This window comes from Lichenostomus cassidix, chromosome 1 (assembly GCF_008360975.1).
Source record: "Lichenostomus cassidix isolate B80296 chromosome 1, HeHo_3.0, whole genome shotgun sequence".
Taxonomy (NCBI): Eukaryota; Metazoa; Chordata; class Aves; order Passeriformes; family Meliphagidae; genus Lichenostomus; species Lichenostomus cassidix.
In genome coordinates this window covers 71,577,874-71,598,675 of record NC_139479.1, presented here as the reverse complement: position 1 = coordinate 71,598,675, position 20,802 = coordinate 71,577,874, and the positions used below count along the sequence as shown (strand labels likewise).

General features: G+C 37.5%; 1 protein-coding gene across 11 annotated transcripts in view; it reads left to right on the top strand.

The window, feature by feature from the left end:
• Positions 1 to 20,802, top strand: part of ZMYM2 (zinc finger MYM-type containing 2) — an 86,365-nt gene that overhangs the window by 20,008 nt on the left and 45,555 nt on the right. For 6 of the 11 annotated variants that reach the window (XM_085063422.1, XM_085063341.1, XM_085063378.1 and 3 more), the window contains 4 exons: positions 382 to 1,244; positions 5,747 to 6,032; positions 8,873 to 9,038; positions 9,835 to 10,047. In XM_085063422.1, coding sequence (XP_084919548.1) covers positions 392 to 1,244; positions 5,747 to 6,032; positions 8,873 to 9,038; positions 9,835 to 10,047 — 1,518 coding nt within the window. In that variant the 5' untranslated portion in view covers positions 382 to 391. The remainder of the gene's footprint in view (positions 1 to 381; positions 1,245 to 5,746; positions 6,033 to 8,872; positions 9,039 to 9,834; positions 10,048 to 20,802) is intronic. The other 5 variants (XM_085063393.1, XM_085063370.1, XM_085063401.1 and 2 more) reach the window with 2 other exon arrangements.

Genomic DNA, 20,802 nt, shown 5'->3' with positions numbered 1-20,802 from the left:
AACTTACGATCTTGCTTTGCAGACCAGCAGAAGTGGTGTTAGAGGGTGATTGTGTGCATATGTGGGGTGAGAAAGGGACTGAGAGATCAGGATCATGTAATAAATAGCATTGAAAATTCTATTTCCTATGTATGCATGTACTGGTAAACATTATGATGAGTAGCAATTGTCTGCTAGTATAGAATTAGAAAGTAAATGGATGTTAAGACTTTAAAAGAAGAGGATTGAAAAATTTCTATTTTTTCTTTATATTATTTCAGGAAGAAAATAAAAGCTATAACTAATAATTCTGTAGTTATTTTTAAGAACTGTTATTGGAAAGTTATACCTTACTCTGAAGTTGGATGTGGTTTTTCTTGCTTTATGTTTTTCTTCAAACAGCAGATCTGGAATGGACACGAGTCCTCTGGGAGGATTAGACTTGTCTGAACATACTCCTAGTCTGCTAGGGAATACCACCATGGCAGCAGGTCTTGCAAATGTAGGAAATACATTTGGAGGACCACCGAGTTCTTTAGTTTCTAGACCTAATAAATTCCAAAACTCGCCTATAGAAGATGATGATGATGTAGTTTTTATTGAACCTGTACAACCTCCGCAAAATTCTACGTCACTGGGAGCAGACCAAAGGAACGCTGCATTTACATCATCCAAAAATGAAGAACTTAAAGGAAATGATTGCAAAATGCTTCCTTCTCCAAAAGACTTAAATTCTCAAAAGGGGAGTATAAGTGAAACTATTATTATTGATGATGAAGAAGACATTGAAACAAATCAAGGACAGGAGAAGAATGCTTCCAGTTTCAATGAAAGAAGACTTCCAGAGTGTAAAAATAGAGCCAACGAAATGGAATTCTCAGCTTCCAGTTTTTCGAGAAGTAAGGTAAATTCAGGAATAGGTAATAGTGGTATAACCACAGAACCAGACTCTGAAATTCAGATTGCTAATGTTACTACATTAGAAACAGGTGCTATAAGCTCTGTCAGTGACGGTCATTTAGAAAATGGTGCCAAAGGGCGTGACATGAACTTAATGATTACACATGTAACGTCACTGCAGAATGCCAGCTTGGGAGATGTATCTAACGGACTGCAGTCAAATAATTTTGGTGTTAATTTGCAAACATACAACCCATCTTTGACTTCACAGACCAAGACTGGAGTAGGACCTTTCAATCCCGGTAGAATGAACGTGGCTGGAGATGTGTTTCAAAATGGAGAATCTGTGACTCATCATAATCCTGGTAAGTTGCAATTTTGAATGTTTCCTTGAAGGCTGAAAATAAATTGTGAAATACTTGATCATAGAATTTTTTAGGTATTTTTGGCAGTGGCACTGCTTAGTCTTTTAGCTTGATATGTATGAAAGATCTTGCTTCCCTTCATCCCTATCACTGCTTTATCTGTGACTAGAATAAAATATGCTCAGTGACATAATACACTAGGAAGCATGTTTTCATCAAAAGGTTTATTAAGTATTGGAACAGGCTGCCCAAGAAAGTGGTCTCCAGCCCTGGATATATTTAAAAGATATGTAGATGTGGCATTCAGGGTCATGGTTTAGTGGGAGCGCTGGGTTAATGGTTGGATATGGTGATCTTAAGTGTCTCTTCCAACATAAATGGTTCTGTGGTATGGAAGATTTCTTCTGGATGGATCCGTGTTAGTCAATTCTCCATGACTAAGTAACTCCACTCTATATGAAGCAGTAGGTTCGTAACAGAGGGACTTCTGTCCAACACATTGATTTAGAGTCTAATGTCCCCAGTAAGGATTGGAGTACCTATGATAGAATGGTTTGGATTAGAAGGGACATTTAGAGATCACCTAATCCAACCACCCTGCCATGGCAAGGACAGCATTCACTGGATGAGGTTGCTCAAAGCCCCATCCAACCTAACCTAGAGCACTCTCACAGATGGGGAATCTACAGCTTCTCTGGGTAACCTGTTCCTGTGTCTTGCCACCTTCCTTGTAAAATAATTATTTCTCATGTCCAATGTAAGCATACCCTCTTTCAGTTTAGAGGCATTGCCTCCTGTCCAGTTAGTACAGGTCTTGTTAAGAAGTTTCACTGCATCTTTTTCTGTAACCCCCCCTTTATATGTTGAAAAGTTGCAATATGGTCTCCCCAGCCTTCTCTTCTTCAGCCTGAGCAACTCCCAACTCTCTCTGCTTTTCTTCACAGGAGAGGTGTTCAGGCTTTCTGCCACTTTTTGTAACCCTCTTCTGTACCTGCTTTAACAGGTCCATTTCTGTCTTGTACAGGGGACCTCAGAGCTAGATGGAATATTCCAGGTGGGGTCTCAGCAGAGCAGGGAAGAGGGACAGAATCACCACAGACCAGGATACAACTTACTTTCTGGGTTGCAAGCACACATAGCTGGCTCATGTCAAATTTTCCATCTACCAGTCCCCACCCCCTAGTCCTTTTCCCCAGGGCTGCCCTCAATTCATTCAGCCCCCAGTTTGCATTGATTTTGAGGATTGTTGTGACTGACCTTGCAGTTGGCCTTGTAGAGCTTAGAGTTTCCCATGTGCTCGTTCTTCTAGTCTGTTAAGGTCCCTCTGGATGGCATACTATCCCTCTACTTTATCAATTGCACCACTCAGCTTGGTGTTACCATTGAACTTGATGAGGGTGTGCTTAATCTCACTGTCTGTGTTGAAGAAAATACTAAATAGGATCAGTGCCAGTACAGACCCTTGAGGGACACAGGTGATTACTGGTTTCCACTTGGACATTGAGCCATGAACCGTAATGCTTGGGGTGCAGTCATCCAGCCAATTCCTTATCCATCAAATAAAAATGTCTCCAATTCAGCAGCAAGAACATTGTGGGGGACCATATCAAAGGTCTTGGGAAAGGTTAAGGTAAATGAAGTCCATGTAGATGTGCTTTGACGTGGAACTCAGGTTTTGTTTCTTTCAATGGAATCTAGGTTTTTTGCTTCAAAAATGCTCCAGAAAAAGAGCCAACACTAGTAAATTGAGGATGCAGTTTACAATTGCCCTGATCTGAAGCAGGTTATTAATGCAAATGTAGCTCAGTATGTTTCAAGAGCTGCATACCTGTGTAAAACTTCAGTACTGTCTTGTTCCCCACCTCTGCCCCAAGTCGTACTGACTCATTTTTTTCAGCTTTTAAAAAAATACTTAATTTTTGAAAGATGGCTCTGCAAAGAAATGTGACAGGGAAGGAGAATTTTACTGCACTTGAGGGCAGGAAGGAGTAAGAAAGAATGGGAGCAACCTGAAAAGCCATAACAATAAGAAGTAGTTGAACATTAAACTCATAAACCTGGCCATTAAAGAATTGCAGGTAGGAACCTGAAGGATGAAGACATCAGGCAGTGAGGTATGTAAACTCAGCAGGATTTGACTAAGGAAGTGTGGTACACCTCAGTTTGAGGACATGAAAACTGGATTTTGCAGATCTTTTGTAGAGAACTAAAAGTAAAGGCGGTAACATGGCTGTGAAGTGAGATGTGAAGAAAAGGCATGATAATAATAATAATGAGTATCTGTGAAGATGGGATATGGAAAAAGTAAAAGGAAAAAAGTGAAGATCTTTAGATGTTCTTCTGGTATGTTTGTGGGAGGAGAAATGCAACAAAATGTTGAGGGAGGTTATCTGAGGCCTTAAGAAAGTAAAGAATAATTGACATAACCTTAATGAGATATTATTACCTGCCTTACTTAGGTAGTAGTCATGGTAAAAATTTCAAACCCAAATGAGTAGCAAACTCAAGTTTTCTTGAGTGGCAGTTGAGTACTGCTGGAACTACAAGCAGATGTAGCTCCATTGCACATGCTATGCATTCCTGACAAGAGAGGCAATGTGCTTTCACTTGAAACCTGAGAGAAAAGTGGAGAATCTCAAAATGTGTTTTGAGGTGTTCAGGTGCTACCAGGATACTTGTATATTTGAAGTAGTAGAAGTATAGAAAAGTTTGAAGCGGGCACTCAAGTGAATTTTGACTTTAAGCACTCTGGTAACTTGCCCTACTTTGTCAGGAAGGATATCATGCCTTCAAAGGTAAACCTCTTTAAAACTTTGAAGAAAAATGTGTTTTATTCTGTGTCCTTTTCCCTTCACCTCTTCATTCCAGCTCTTCTGTTTACCCTCAAGCGCTACAACAGGTAAATTTCTAGCTTGTCTTAAATACCCAAGTAATAGGACACCCTTGACAGCTACAAAGTCACACCAGAAAATTACCTTTTACCTGCTAGGGAATGTATGCTGTTCCTTGCACTAACAAAGATTCGTGGAACTCTGTCCCTGAGTGAATTTTAAAGCTATGCATCAGAGTGGTTGTTAATAAAATCCTTTGGGGAAAGAAAGGAATGCTGAAAATTGGAGGAAAGGGTTCCTTCTGTTGAATGAACAATTATGGACGAAAATAATGTCCTTAAGAATAAGATGTGGGCAGTTGCTCATGTCTGTAAGTTAATGCTTTTGTTATCTGAAGTCATGGAAATTAAAATCATCTTTCTTATATTTGGGTATTAGTTGCATATTAGTTGTAATAACACTCCAGGAATACACTGAATCGCTGCAGTAAGACATTCAAGGCTAGGTAAGTCCCAGGTGCTGTCATAGTATTTTGTATAACTGACACACTATTGAAAATCTGTGCAAATATTTCTTATAATGGAAAATTGATTCTATTCAGTTTTAGTTCACGCTTAAGTAATGTGTTATTACTGGCAATCTTCAGAAGGCCAACATTTCTAAATTCTGGTAATAATTACTTCAAACGAAAGCTTAAATTCCAGAGAAAAGCCTAGAAATGACATTTTATTGGGGGATTTCTTTTCCCTCCAGAGCATGTAATTTAATGTGTGATCTTTCTAGGTGCATTTCTTTCAGACAAAATGTTTTGCTTACATTCTTGTTATGCAAGTTACTCATGTAGTAGGTTATGCTACAAAAGACTGGGCAAAGATGACTTTGTCCCATGGTAGTTTATTTTCCAAAAATACAGGTAGAAAACTAGTGGACTCTGAAACATGGGGATATGGATCTGTGTACTGCCAGAACTTAATGAAATATTATTTTCTAGGTTCATTGATTTCTACTGAGGAAGACTTGTATTTCTCATGACTTTGCAAGTTGCCACATTAAATGCTGTCATCACATTGAAAAGGTTATTGAGGAAACCAGGAAATTTAACAGGAATCAACGCCGTAGATGCAGATCTCAGATGTGAAGCTGCTGTGTTTTGCTCTCACTGCTATAGAGTATTGTTCTCTGGCTTCAAGCTGGACTAGGACCCAGTTCTAGAGTTTATCACTGAGGCTGGACACATTATGCTTGTTAAAGCTTTAAAACAATGAAAATTTCAGATTTCATGTTCTTCTAAATTTGCAGTGTTTGCACCAGACATTGGCTTAGAAATTCCATGCTGTCTGTTGGTCTCTTTTTCTAATTGCAGTTTTGTTTGTCTGAAGATAAAATTGCCAGCTTGCAAACTCAGTGCAAGTGAATTGAAATCTGCAAGACTTGTCACTGGATGTAGGATGGGACCATCCTGAAATTTGTTCATGTTCTGAAGCTTTGTAGCAATGGAGAGTGGTACCATAAGACAGACTTTTTAAAATTAAGGCTGAATTTAAAATATCTTCTGTTGTCAGTCCCAACAGAAAAATGATTTTATGATCATACATCTGTGAATACTATTCTCTACATATGTACATGTCTTTTGATTTACTTTTATGTTTGTTTGGGTTTTTTGTCTTGAAGATTCTTGGATATCCCAGTCAGCTTCCTTTCCTAGGAATCAGAAGCAACCAGGTGTGGATTCCTTGTCACCTGTAGCATCACTTCCTAAGCAAATTTTCCAGCCTTCTACCCAGCAGCAGCCTTCTAAGCAGGTTAAAGTCACATGTGCGAACTGCAAAAAGCCTTTACAAAAGGGACAGACTGCGTATCAGCGGAAAGGATCAGCTCACCTTTTCTGTTCCACTACCTGCCTCTCCTCATTTTCACACAAACCCGCTCCAAAGAAACTTTGTGTCATGTGCAGAAAGTGAGTTTTTTATTTTGTTTAACTCTAGCAGCTGAATCTAGTACTACTTGAGAGTCTCATGCATGCATGAAAGTTGCTCCATTAATGATAGAAAATGTGACTATATAAGTGCTTTATGTAGTATCACTTCAGTGTATGGAAATGTTGGATTCGCAGTGTCTAACAAAATAATACCAGCTTCTGAATACAAAGTGTGGGATATTGTTTTATTGAATGCCAATACACTAAAAATAATGGAATTTTTTTTTTTAAAGACAAGGTATCCAAGTTATGTCATACCTTGTGACAAGATATACGTCATATATGAAGTTCTTTATGGAAAAAGTGGACCTTGTGTTGTGTAGAAAGCACTCATTTTGATAGCTGAAGATGTAAAATCAAGAGGCTTTAAAACAAGAAGCTGGAAGAAACTTGTGAGTTCTTCCATTTGGCCATATGGGGGTAGGGAAAGCCTTAGATTTTCCCATAAGTGGGGGCAACTGGCAACTTTGTAGCTGGAGATACCTTCAGTGGGCAATACAGAGGGAGTGAGTGACAAGCATGGGTAGAAGTGTCTTATTGTAAACTGCTGGTTAGGTTTGACTTGTTTTTCATTATTTGCCAGACTTGAAATTGCCAAAGAGAAGTCTTCTGTAATTGTGTTCTTGTAGTGTCAAGTGTATAAAATAGCTGTACTATCTTTTTCTTTCAGTGTACTGTTTACTGAACTCTTTGCACTTTCTCATATCCTCAGTCTGGTACACACTGCAGTGATGCTGGTTAAAGGATGAATTCTTGCTGAACTAAAGAAGGCTTGCAGTAAAGACTGCTTTTGTTAGGGTGTGCTCCAGAGAGCATATTCTTTGCTCAATCACAGATTTAAACCAGTGAAAAAAACCTTTTACTTCACTGTGCAGTGTGGTGGATTAATGGCTAGTATTCAGATGCAAACTGCTGGTCTTTTTTATTTCCTTGGCACTCAGTAAAAATAAGTTATAGATAACCTTGATATGCTGTATATTCATACCTTGGTACACTGAAAATCAAGAAAATGTAACATATTCTAGCTTTTTAAAATAGGTGTAAAAGCTCAAATTCTCTGAACCCTTCCCTCTACATGGCTAGTTAAAATCAATCCTTGCTCTTTTTGTTGGCTTGTTATGTGTTTATGCTATTTTTTTTTTAGATGTAATCTGGTGACCACAATATTCAGCTAGCTGCATGATATATGAAGATGAAGATTAGACAAATCCTTTTATTTCTGACTGAAATCATGACTAAATCCATGCTTCCCTTGCCACTTTAGAGATACCTAACCTGTATTTTACAAGAGGCTACATACAAAACTGCCCTAAATGAAAAGGCTTTATTTTTGAATGATGAAGAAAATACCTTATTTCTAGCTTTCTAGTTTTAGTGTATTTAATTTCTGGAGAATCTTTGTGAAGTCACCTGTGACAATTCTTGAGGTGATGTTAGTTTGCTTTTCCACTACTGCGCAGTTTTTACTCAATCATGGTTAAATAGAAGGTAGTATGTGCACTGAATTGTTCCTCCATATAAGCCAATGGGAAAAGTAAAAATTCCTAGGCATTTTATTATAAATCCCTTTTCTAGCACTCTTCTGTACTCTTCTGTAGCTACATAAATAGCATGCTCCTCAGGGCAGGAACTCTGCCATTGTTTTGCTGAACAGGAATGCTGGCACTTGCTGACACACACCTTGCTAACTCTCCAAAGGATGAGCAAAACTCTGCTGAGTTCCCCTTGATGGAAGAAGGCAGTCTTGCAAGTGTTAGTATTGGGGCTGTACAAGTTTATTTTCAAGGAAGTGTGTATAGGGAAACATATATTTTCCCCATTTCCCCAGTGGTTTTTACTCGTCTTAGTTTTAGGGCTTACAGGTACGACTGTGTGGGGCAGATGTTTTCCACCTGGTGATCCAGACGTGCCAAATCAATATTTTTTTTAATATATTTTACCTAATAGCATTCCAGTATGTCAGTAATAGGTTTTGGATTTTTTGTGGGTTTTTTGCTTACAAGGCAAAGGAGGAGGCTTTTATTTCTTCTCCTTACATCTTCTAGTATGTGGTATTAGTTTGGGACAGTGTAAGTCTGGTTAGAACAAGGTTTGTTCAGTTTCAAATTACTTATGTTGGTGGTTGGTTTTCTAGTTTAAGGTATTAAATTGGTGCAATTTCATGGGCAACTGCACGAACTGCTCAGATGCTTTGGAACTTTAAAGGAAATGGAATTCAATTTTGTAAATTTTAAATTATAAACGTTCTAGGCACATTTGTGGTAGAGTTTTAAGCTTTTTGGTTGTGTTTGTAAGTTTGAGACATATGAGAAAACAACTTTCTCCCTCTCATCCCATCCTGAGATTAACACTGGAAATATAAACAAATTAAGACCATTTCTTGCTTTTTACTATAAATCCAATTTTTTCATATGAAACTGAAGTATAGCTTTTGTGTAAAAGAAAAAAAAAGCCATTACAAAATGGCAAGTTCAAATTTGCTGTGTTAGTTTTTTGTATAAAATTTGTTTACCACAATGGCAGCTAATGGTGCATTAATACACCTTAGTTCTAGAATAATTTAATGGGAAAAAATAACCCAAATATAAAGAAAAACATAGGGGTTTACACAATAAAGACATTGTACTTGCAGTAGTTGTAAAAATATTATTGAACTTAGTGTTCATCCTGTGACTATCAACTGTACACTAAAAAAATGGTTTTGAAGTGTAACCGCTGAAAGGAAGAATTACTCTTATAACATGTGAAGTGTTCTTGTTTGTATATGTATTTATACACAAACACATGTTTGTGGATTTGTTTTTTTTTTTGTATTTCAGAGATATAACAACAATGAAAGGTACCATTGTTGCTCAAGTAGATTCAAGTGAGTCTTTCCAGGAGTTTTGCAGTACATCATGTTTATCCTTCTATGAAGATAAACAGAATCCATCAAAAGGAGCCTTGAATAAATCAAGATGCACGATCTGTGGTAAACTAACTGAGGTCTGGTTGACTGTTTTTTTTTCTTTCTCAGTAGTGGCATATTAGTAGCTTATATACTGAAATAAGAGAACTGAACATAAGCAAATGTGAAATATTCAGTATTTTCATACACAGCAAAATACTAAAATATGCAGGCTTAATATTCATAAAGAGCAGCTGAAGGAAGAAAGGAATCCAAGATGTTGATACTTGATTTTTGTTTCAGAAACTTGAAATGCCTTTTGCTGATAACATGTTCTATTAGGCATAGAATCTTGTAATTATAACCCAGATCTCCCACATAAAAGAACTGCTGATTTTTTTTTACTGTATGTCTTGAAAGGTAATGCAGATTGTTTTAGAGATCCGTAGAATATGTGTAATTTTGAATTCTCATTAATGTATTTATTCTTGATGCCTTCTTGATTACTGAGCTGACCCTTGTTCAGGCCACTCCTTTGCAAAGCATATTTTCTGGCCAGTCTTCATATGCCACATTCTCCACCTGTAAATTGACCATTTTATAAAATTGCATAAATGACCTTCTGCTCTCATATGCAATTAATACATCCTTCCCTATTGTCTTTCCTTCTAGGCTAAAGAAGTAGATGGGTCTAAGAGTTTTTTCCTAGAACTTTGGAGACAACAGAAACATCCATTTCTGTTTCTATAGTTCATGGTCATTTCAGGTTTTTAAATAGTGGGATAGTATAATCTGGTTTTAGTTATTTGAGTGTAAGACTTCTGGTTGGTCTGCTAGTTTCAGACAGCTTTGTGCTTGTCTAGTGATAGAATACTTTTTATTCTTATTTTTTAGATTCGTCACGAAGTTAGCTTTAAAAATATGACTCATAAGCTGTGCAGTGACCATTGCTTCAATAGATACAGGATGGCAAATGGTTTAATAATGAATTGCTGTGAGCATTGTGGGGAGTATTTGCCCAGTAAAGGAGCTGGAAACAATGTCCTTACGATTGATGGTCAGCAGAAAAGATTCTGCTGTCAGAACTGCGTTGGGGAATACAAACAGGTAATGACTTCTCTATCTATAAATTAAAATTAAATAAACATTAATACTTCTTAGGTTTTACCTGTTACTAATAGCATGGGTTTACTTCTCCTAAGAAGACATGAGTAACAAAGTCTTCTAAAAATTAAATTAATGCCAGTGAGAAAAAAAAACCTATCTGCTTTGGACCTTTTACTACTGTCTTTTTTTGATGCTGCTGTAATAGCAATACCTATTTGTTATTAATGAAAATATAATTGAAATTAAACTTTCGGTTAATAATTTCTATTTCTTTCTGTCGGGTTTATCTGAAGCATATTAATAGCAAGCACAACACACAGGCTTACTGGTCCTTAAGTTATGGGGGTTTTTATATATAAAACTAACTTGTATGCAGCGGAAACATTAAAAAATATGTAGAACTTACAGATTGGACATTGCTGTGAGAAGGCTCTCATTTGCTTTATACTTGTACTATGTCTCATCTCCATTGTGCAGCATAGGGTTTAAATAATTGTTACTTTGATCCTTCCATGTGTTAAATTTTATGCTTTCATTTTACTTACTTCGTTTGCTTTTAATTTATTTTTAAGACTGTAAAGATAGAAGTAATTGTATTTAAAAATAATTCCAAATCAAGAAATCTGATCCTGATGCCTTTTACATATTGCAGAGCCTGCTTAGCTCTGAGCTGTTGCTAATGTTGGCTGGAAGGTTTAAATGTTAATCACAGTATTTACAGTATAGTAGGATAGCTCTGAAATATTAAATACTTCAGGAGAGGATATAGAGTATGGGGATTTATGGTTTTTATTATTTGGGTTCTTTCACTTGGTTTGTTCTGCTCTGAGTTTATAGGGGTAGTGTTCTGAAGTATGACAGTGCTGTTACACTAGCAAAAAATTTCTGTTTCTTACTTTGAAATGCACACTTGAATATGTGAGTGCCCCCAGTGCTGCACATTGCATGGGGTTCATTCTTCATCTCTGCCCATTTTTAAGACACCAGTGGTCCAAGAGAAGAGGCACTGCCGTGCTGTGTTGCAAAGTTGTTTAACGTTGCATCATGTGTGCTTGTATTTTCTCGTTGGGCGTTGAGCTCTGATCCTTTTGGGGATGCCTGTTCCTGTGTCTGTGCTATGTGTAAAGGGCAAAGCTGGAAACGTGCGATGTAAACAGTGTAACTGGAAGCGTAACATAAGCATTATTTTTTTGCCACAGCTGTACCAAAAGGGACAGGATAGGTTTTCAAGCTACTAAAAACATAGGCATGACCAGAAGCCATGGAAAGACTTGAAGAAACGTTGAATACTGTCTTGAAGAAACAAAAGTGCAGGAGATTAACTTTGAACATGAGACACTCCCACACAACCAGTATAACTTACACTGCACATGGAAGTATGAAATGAACACGGAATTTTGAGGTTAAATGATAAATTTGTTCTTTAATGACAGATATATCGTATTTGTTCACATATTGTTGTATTTTGTGTTTAGATATGTTTTTGAGAATGAGAAGGATATGGGTAGCAAGTTGTATGTTCTGGTTTAATTTGGGGAGGAAGAGCAGTTTGCAGTACCAAGAATGTTCACAAGTAGCATCAAGTTTGTGCATTATTGTGAGAACCTTTAAAATTGAGACACGTTGTTTTGGTTCATTCAGTTCTGACAGCAGGTTTTATGCAAGGAAGTTCTTGATTCTTTTATCATAATATTTGGTACTGTGCAACTATAATAGGCTGTGAGAAGCCTAATTTGAGTGCTTGTGTGCATCTGGTTTGGAATGGTGATTAAGTGTAGTTCTCAACTGGTAGGTTTCAAATATTCATGGAGTGTGAGGAGTTTAGGGTATTATTGAGAGAAACTATTAGGGGAAATTCCTGCCTGACCAACCGAGTTCTGTTATGGAGTAATTACATGAGTGGATGGGGGAAGGGCTATTGATGTTGTTTATCTAGACTTCTGTAAAGCCTTTGACTTGGTCTCCCACAGTGTTCTACTATCCAAATTGGAAAGTGATGAATTAGATGGGAGGACTGTTAGCCAGATTAGGAATTGGTCGGATGTTTGCATCCAGAAGGTAGTGGTCAGTAATTCAGAGTCTTGATAAACATCAGTGGCAAGTGGTGTCCCTCAGGGGTCCATATTTGGACCAGTGTTATTTCGTGTCTTCATTAAGGAATAGGCCAAGGGACGAAGTGTACCCATAGCAAGTTTGCAAATGGCACCAAGCTGAGGGTGCAGTGATACATCTGAGCAATGTGATGTCATTGAGAGAGACCTGGACAAGCTTGAAGTGGGTGCATGGGAATCTCAGCCATGTCAAAGGCTTCACAGATGTCCAGATAAAGGACAAAGACCAAGAGCAAAGTGTACCTGTGTTAGGGCATTCCCAGTATCAATACAGGCTGGGGAATGAACAGATGGAGAGCAGCCTTGCCAAGAAGAACTTGCAGAGGTGCTGATGGATGAAAGGTTGGACATGAGCCAGCCATGTGCACTCACAGCCCAGAAAGCCAAAAGTGTCCTGGGCTGCATCCAAAGCAGTGTGGGCAGCAGGGCAGGGAGGAGATTCTGCCCCTCTGCTCTGCTCTGCTGAGACCCCACCTGCAGTGCTGCATCCAGATCTGGGGTCCTCAGCACAGGAAGGACATGGACCTGTTGGAGTGAGTCCAGAGAAGGGACACTGAGATGATCAGAGGGATGGAGAACCTCTCCTGTGACGATGAGCTGAGAGAGTTTGGGTTGCGCAGTCTGGAAGAGAGAAGGCTTCAGGATGATCTAATTGTGACCTTCCAGTAACTGAAGGGAACTTAGGGAATGATGGGGCAAGACTATTTACAAGAACATGTAGTGACAGGACAAGGGGGAATGGGTTTAGATTTAAAAGGAGTAGGTTTAGATTAGAGTTTAGGAAAAAAATCTTTGCTGTAAGGGTAGTGAGGCACTGGAACAGGTTGCCCAGGGGAGTTGTGGATGTCCTGTGATTGGAAGTGTTCAAGGCCACGTTGAATCACCCTGAGCAGCTTGGTGTAGTGGAAGGTGTCCCTGATCATGGCAGGGGGAATTGGAACTAGATGATCTTCCAACCCAAACCATTCTGTGATTCCATGAGTGAATGAAACTCAAACTATAAAATTAGGAGTTCTTTTAGTGTATGCTGTAGGTGTCCAAAGTTGCTCAGGACACAAAACCTTAAAATTATTTAGTTGTCTAGCAGGGTTTATTTAGGTTTAAAGTTAATTTAGGTTTTTTGAGCTGAGTATGTTCATGGAGTTCTTGTTTATTAGAAAAGAAATTTAGACTGGAAAATGTCACTGACAACCCACTTGGCCACAATTGGTAAATTACAGGTTGTTTTGTTCAGTTGTAACAATGTTTTCTTGGAAACTACTAGATACTGCTTTTGAAGGAGAAATGCTCAAGGAGAGAGTTTGGGAGAGTTATTATTACATACTGAAATAAACTTAATGAAAGAAATAATACAGAAAAAGTTGATGTCATTTGATTCCGGCATTGTGTTGTACAACTAATTATTTTGTGTCACATAAGAGTTTTAGCAAATGTTTTCTTTCAAGCAGTTGTAAAATAAATAGGTCTTACTGGTATGAGCTTTGTATTAAGCAGTTTATATTGTAAACGTTATACACCTATCAAAATTGCCATACATTTGTGGTAGTAATAAACGAAAACTCCTTATTACTTGTACCTATCTATATACTTAATCACAATTTCTTTAAATAAATATTACACTGATTTGAACACACAATTTTTCAGTAATCATCATGGACATTTTTTTCTTCTTTTCTTGGAATGAAAAAATTAAATTTGTGGGTAATAAAAATTACGGTGGCTCTCAGAATGACAAGTAATTGGATTACTGCAAGTAATCCCTCTGCTGCAAAGTATTTCTTTTTCTCTGCTTTAGACTGTTCCTGGGAGTAAGAAACAGTGGTATTCCTGGAATGGAGTGTAGGTTTTTTTCTTTAATGTCCTAAGTCACCTTTGAAGGTGATGGTTGCACTTAACTTCCTATATACCAGTTCAGAACCTGCTTTAAAAGTAAGATACACATAGTCTTTAATATTGCTTTATACGTTTTGATTTCCAGAGAGGTCATGGCTGTTCTTTATTTCCTAAAACTTCAAGTGATTGTAGAGCTTAGGTGGTTTTTTTGGGGGGGATTTTTGTTTGGTTTTTTTTTTTAAATTTGTTTTGTTTTGGTTTTTTTTAAGTATTAAAAAGTTACAAAATAAAAATAATTTCCAAAACAATTAAAAATAATAAATAGGCATAACATAACTAGTGCTCACTGTAGTTATATGCAAGAGAAAGTTAATTTCTCTATGATGCAACAGCCATTTGTGAAGATGGCTAAGTGCAAATCAAGCTTAAAAAAAAGATAAAATAATGATTAAATTATTCCTTAAAAATGAAGTAAGTGTGACAATTCAGATAAAATGTCAAAATTCTCATTGGAAGTGTTTATATTTTTTTATACCTGAAGATGACGATTCCTGCTAAGTTATAAACTCCTTAACTATTGCACTGAGGTTCAAACCCTTCACATGTAGAGGGGCAAGAGGAACTTAAAAAATGACATTAAACAAAACAAAAAATCCTTCACCACCCTAGAAGAGAATGAAATTATATTTGGTCAGGAGGTGACTGAAATTGTCTGTGGTATTGTTCAGATGCTGAAATACTCTATTTCTTCGAGCAGGCATTTTCTGTAGCAAAAAAGGAAAATGTGGCCATTTAAAAATTACTTGAATGATCCATTTGAAAATTAGTATCTGTGCAACAAATTGGAAGTGACCTCAAATATTCCTGCCATAAAGCCATGTTAACCACAAGCACATACCTAGGTTATTTCAGTGTTCCTGTTTTTGATACTACTGTATGTTTTCTGTCTCCACAAAATTAGTTGACTTCCTTTTCAAGCTAGTTCCCATGTTTGCGTTTTGGTTTTAGGTGGAGGTTTTGACAACCTTGTTCTAAGGAACAAGGGGAATATTCTGAGACTTACCTTGTGCAACCAACCACACAATTTCCTTTTTGGCTTTTTCAACTAAGCTAAAGCAGTGTCTGTATCTGCTTTTAAAAATACTTTGCTTCCTGGCCTGATCAGTCTACAGTGCTCTTGATTCTACTATGAAAGCATTTAATGCCTTGCTATTTTAAAATATTTCTTTACTTTTTTTTTTTGCTTTGTTTCTGTAACTAAAATTCTTGTTAGCATATGACCAGGGATTTGCTTGCTTTGGGTGCTTCTTAAAAGTTGTGGTCTTCATCTACTGCCAGAAAGGGGAGTGGGTGGGAGAGGTGCTCTGGCTATTTCTTCATAGGTATTTTAATAGCTCTGGACTGAAATGATACTGGATGAATGCAAGCCAAATGAGAGTTTTTCCAGTTGGAGAGGATGCTTGCTTTTCATCTGATGAAAAATTTTCAATACTGAATAAAAGTGCATTTGGTTGACTTCTTGATTAGCTAAAGACTTACTGCTGAACATGCTTCAAGACTAATGAGCCTATGCCATCCCTCTAAGCTATTCACTTACAAGCAACAGAAAAAACACCCTGGGCACTTGTGCTTCCTTGTTCAGTTTCTGCTCCTTGCCAAGGAACTGCTTTTGTGAAACTCTTAAAACTAATTTGTGTATTTTATCTCTGTGCAGGGGTTTAATGGCCTTCACTGTGTACAATAATATGCTTATCTGTTCTGCAGCTAACAATTAATTGCTTACAAAGAGTTTGTACTTAGTCTCAAAAAGTGTGTTGTTAACTAGTGGTTTAAATACCACCAAATGCTCTGATAGGATATCTTGTCACTTAGCACTTCAGTGGAAGCATCTAGGGTTTTCAACTTTGTCTTGTCCCATGCATGTCTGGGTTTTTTTCTGTGCTTCTTTGCTATTAATACAGACTGTCCTTCCTGTCTGCCTTTTTATCTTGATAGTACAATTAACTACAGAATCTACCACTTCCTGCTGTTGTTACTGTTTTATAAACTCTTATTTCCAGGTGTCTGTTTCAAGATTAAGGTCTCTTGACAAAGTCAGTAGTTGTGAGAGTTGAACAGCCCATTTATGTTGACATGTTGGAAGTACTGCCTGGTTGGGGTTTTTTTTGGTTTGGTTTGGTTTAGGGTTTTTTTGTTTGAGTGTTTTTTTGTATGGTTGTTTTTCGTTTTTTTTTTAAATTTCTGGTCACTTTTTAAAGAGAAGTTCTGTGATTTCAGCCAGATCAAGTTGTGGTTCAATAGTGGAGTCTCTTTCTCATATAATAAACCACTTCTGTTTGCTTCAGGTAATACTCAGTTTACTATTAAGTAATCTCTGATAATACTGGTATCTCATACTGTGCACACTTCTACAAATGGAGACAGCTAGATGCTTTTTGCCATGTCTCCCATGGTTAAAAGACATAAATCTTTATCAACCAAGGAATAATAATTTCCTCTTTCTTCCTGGTTAGTGATGTGGGAGGTTTTTTGAGACCTTTTGGTGTTTATGACCCTAAGTTTCTTGCATCTCTGATGCAAATTAAGTCCTAGAAACTATGCGTTCTACCTTTTTTTATATTACTTATTTACTCCTTTCTGGAACCATTTCTTTTGCCATTTCTTCTTCAAATGTCTGTCTTCCAGCTGTAGAATTCTCTGCTCTTCAATAAAAGCTGTGTAATGAGATTTCTTAGACATCTAAATATCATTCCTCATAACTGTTCAGAATACTATAATGTCGATATTTTAGAAGATGAGATGGGTCCATCAGAAATGATAAAATAGCTTTGTAGTTCTGAAGAAAACGACACAGGGCAGTCAGAAATGTGAGGTGTGATTTGTGTTGGGAGCACAGGAGATTCTTGGGAAGAGGAAGCAAGGAGGTGATACGACTAGGTATCATAGTTATGATGGATATAACCACATCCATCCACTGGCATACCTGGAGTAATTATGTGCATGGGATTGAGGGGAAGAGAGAAAAGGCAAAACAGAAACCGCTGAAAGACTCAGTTAATGTAGAAGTAACTTGCTTTTTTAAAAGACATGAAGACAAGTGTCTTGAGAGTAGAGCAAGTGTCAAAAAGAGAGCAATGGCAGTTGGAGATGCCAAGGAAAAGTACTGGACAAGTTATCGATTTAGCTGTTTGCAGAGTTCAGCTGATGGAATGTAAACGTAAATTACTCGGTGTTCAAGGGCCACAAAAGCAATTGCTTCATCTTCTGCTCTTAGGACTTGGGCAAATGTTTTTGAGGAAGAGTTTACAGTTGTTACTCTTAGGGGAGAGATTATTTGGGTGCTGTATTTTAAGAGCCAATAAATTAGTTATTCTTCTTTGCTGTTCCAGATTCTGCTGACATCTGGTTCTTTTCTGTAGACTTGCATGTTGCCTCTGGATCCATCAGACCATCCATCCTTTCAAATGAATCTGAAGTAGTTTAGCTGCTATTTCCTTGATTACCTTTCAGAGGGATCTCTGTTATCATAAAATTCTATGTAGTGAATATGTCTGCTTTTCTGTTCACAGAAAATCTCATCTTCTTTCTCCTTTTCTGTTTGAACACAGGCATACTGTGTTTCTGTCTGGGAATTTCCTGGTATTTTTCTTAATTCTAATCCAAACCTCTTATTCCTTATAAAGCTACCAGGGAGGTTTGCCTGGATTGAGAAATATTTAATAATGTTTTACCAAGGACCATCTGAGTTTTAACTACCAAGGCATTTCCTTTGACTGGAAGCAAATCTTTGGGCTGCTACATTAGTAGCAATCAGCTGCTGTTGTGATATTTTCCATTGACTGGCTCTTGCATGGGAGAAGTTGGAGCAAGAATTCTCCCTTATACTGCTGGCATGTTCTTCATCATGCTCTCTAGCCTTGTCAAGGCAGATGAAGCAGATGGTACTGCTTCATCTGTCTTGACAGACAGGTGTTAGGAGTGTGCTCTTGCAGCAAAGATGGGCAACTGCATCTTGGGTTATGTCACAGAATGCTTGAGGTTGGAAGGGACCTCTGGAGGTCCGCTTGTCCGCCCCCTGCTCAAACAGGGTCACCTGGAGCAGGTCCTCTAGGACCACATCCATTTGAGTTTTTGAGTATCTGCAAGGATGGGCACTCCAAAGCCTGAGTGGGCATCCCGTTGCTGTATTAGTAACAGTACAGCCAGCAGGACATGGGAGGTGATTTTTGTGCTCCATGCTACTCTATCCTTCTGCTCTTGAGAATGCATCTGGAGTACCATGGCCAGTTTTGCATTTGACAGGATGAAAGGCATTGTCACACTGATGGAAGTTCAGTGGAGAGCAACCAAGGTGTTTTGGTGGCTGGAGCACGTGACATAGTAGTACAGGCTCAGGAGATGTTACTTCAATCCTGAGGAGCTTAAAGGGAGGTTAGTTATCTAATGAGATGAGACAGAAGAAGACAAAGTTGTACTCTTCTTTGAGTTGCACAGTGGAAGGAAGAAAGGCAAGAGACACAACTTGAAAGCAAGGGTAAACTTACTTAGATAAAGCTTTTTTTTCTTATTTTTTCTTTTTTTTTTTTTTTTTCTCTTTTATTCTTACAAGGATGATGAAATCCTCCTGAAGGGTTTTGGAGTGCTTGTCTTTGGAGATGCTCAGATTATACTGAGGCCAAGATCCTGAGCAAACACCTCTGGACCTGCTTTGAGGTGGAGGCTGCACTTGACCTCAGGAGGTCCTCTCCAGTCTATATGACTGTGATTTTGTTCTTCTGAAACATAGAAGGCAACAGTGATTTTTAAAATAAAGACTCAGGAAGTTTTGCATCTTTTGTTCCCTCTTTAATTAGTCACTAGTGAAGATTTTGGTATTTTGCTCTGGTTTTCCTCTACTAGTGAAGTTCTTTCGGTGTCCTGCCAGGAAATATCAACAACATTGACACAGCTTTACATTTTCCTTCATTTTGTTCCTGAATGCCCACTTTTCCTTGAGGATGGTTAAAATAATAAATTAAAAGCATACTGTAGTGAGAACCTGAGAAAGCTGTTATGGTTCTCATCAGGGATTGAGACTCACGCAGTGATGTAAGTAGGCATACAGGGAAGAGTAACAATAGGGCAGGAACTTAGGGTATTTTGCCCTGAGCATTCTCTTAGCTTCTGACTCTCTAGAGGTCAGAGCATGTGTTGAACTTCATGCAATGTTCCTGTATACTATTTTGGCAAATCTCTTTAATTAGTGCTTGTCCAGTCTCCTTGTGAACACGTACAAGCAGTTTTCCCACCCATTACTCTCTTTGGGAGGAGGTTCTGTTGACCTGCTGTTTCTTACATGAAGAGCTGCCTCCTGTTTATTTTGAAACTTCTGTTGATATTCACGTGATTTTGCATAGTTGTTAATATTAGAAAATACACTGAACAGTTTATCCATAGTGCCCTACATAATATCATTTTTGGTTGTGTCGTTATTCTCTTAAGTTATCTTGTTTCCAGGGTGAAAGTCCTTACCTCATAAGAATGCTTTTTGACCCTCTGTATTACTGTAGTTCTCCTTAGTTTTAGTGAATCTTCTGTTTGTTTATGGCAGCTAGAAGGGTACTTTGAGAGAAAGGATTCTCAAGTGTTCCTTCTGCAGAATGAATACTGCAGGTACTTAGAGACGAAAGAGTATATTGGGAAGAATTTGAGAGTAGAAATGGAATTTAGCTGAGAAACTTGAAAAGAGAGTCTCATCTGGAAATTCCACACTTAAAAAATTCTTAGTTTGCATTATGGGTATTCAAAAACATTAGAGATATAGTGAGGTTCTCTGTTGATGTAAGTGGAGTCTTTGAGTTAGACTCTTAAAAAGATAAATGTTTGAGATACCTGTATAATACTGGTTGAATATTTTCAGGTGTGCATTAATATTTTTTTAATAACAGTGTTGTACTCCGTGTTTTTTTTTAATGGTTTTAATATTTGAACTCAAAAGTTTAGGGGCTGATGGAAATAATAATAAAAATGTTCAGCATGACGGAAATGATGATTACAACGTTTTAGGAGCAATACATTTAAAGAGGGTTTCAGCCTTCTGATTTGCCTTATTTCCACTGGTGTCCTGTCTTGTTCACATTTGTAACAATGTTAAAATTTCTAATAATGCAGAAATGCTGAAACATTCTTTTTAGTTGTTATGACAAGAATAAAATGAGAGCTTTTTTATTATGGTTTTGCTCCTACCCACGGAATCTTCTGCATACTTGGCATGTTTCTTGGAAATTCATAGTCTTTGCAGTCTTTATAAATTAGATCTAGGTTTGCTAGGTTATTACTAGATATGAATAAGAATTTTTCTTGTTGCTTTTAACTCTGAAAGAGATATGGTGAAGTCAGTGAACAACTCCAATATTTTGAGGATTTATGAAATTCAGAAGTGACTGACATGCTGCTGCACTGTTCTTAGTGTACTTGATCCTTTCTTCACGTAACCTAAACGATGAGGTATTTGAAATGCTAGTTAGCAAAAGCTGTTTCTGCTTTCAGGAGTTTTTGTCAAAACATGTAGTTTGCTGACACAGTGAATTTTTTCCAATTATGTTCTGATCATTTTACTATAACTTAATTTTTTAAAGCTTGTACTTTTGTCTTGCTGTTCCTTGAAGTCACTGTGGCCTCTGTTGGATTTCTCTTTTGGATGTGGAACTTGTGAAAGTTTCAGTTAAGTTATTTGCCAGCATATTTGTATCAATGCTTCTAGGTTTACATTTTGGTTTGTTCTGCAGCTACCAAGGCTATTTGTAAAAGGAGATTTTTTTATGGTGGTTGT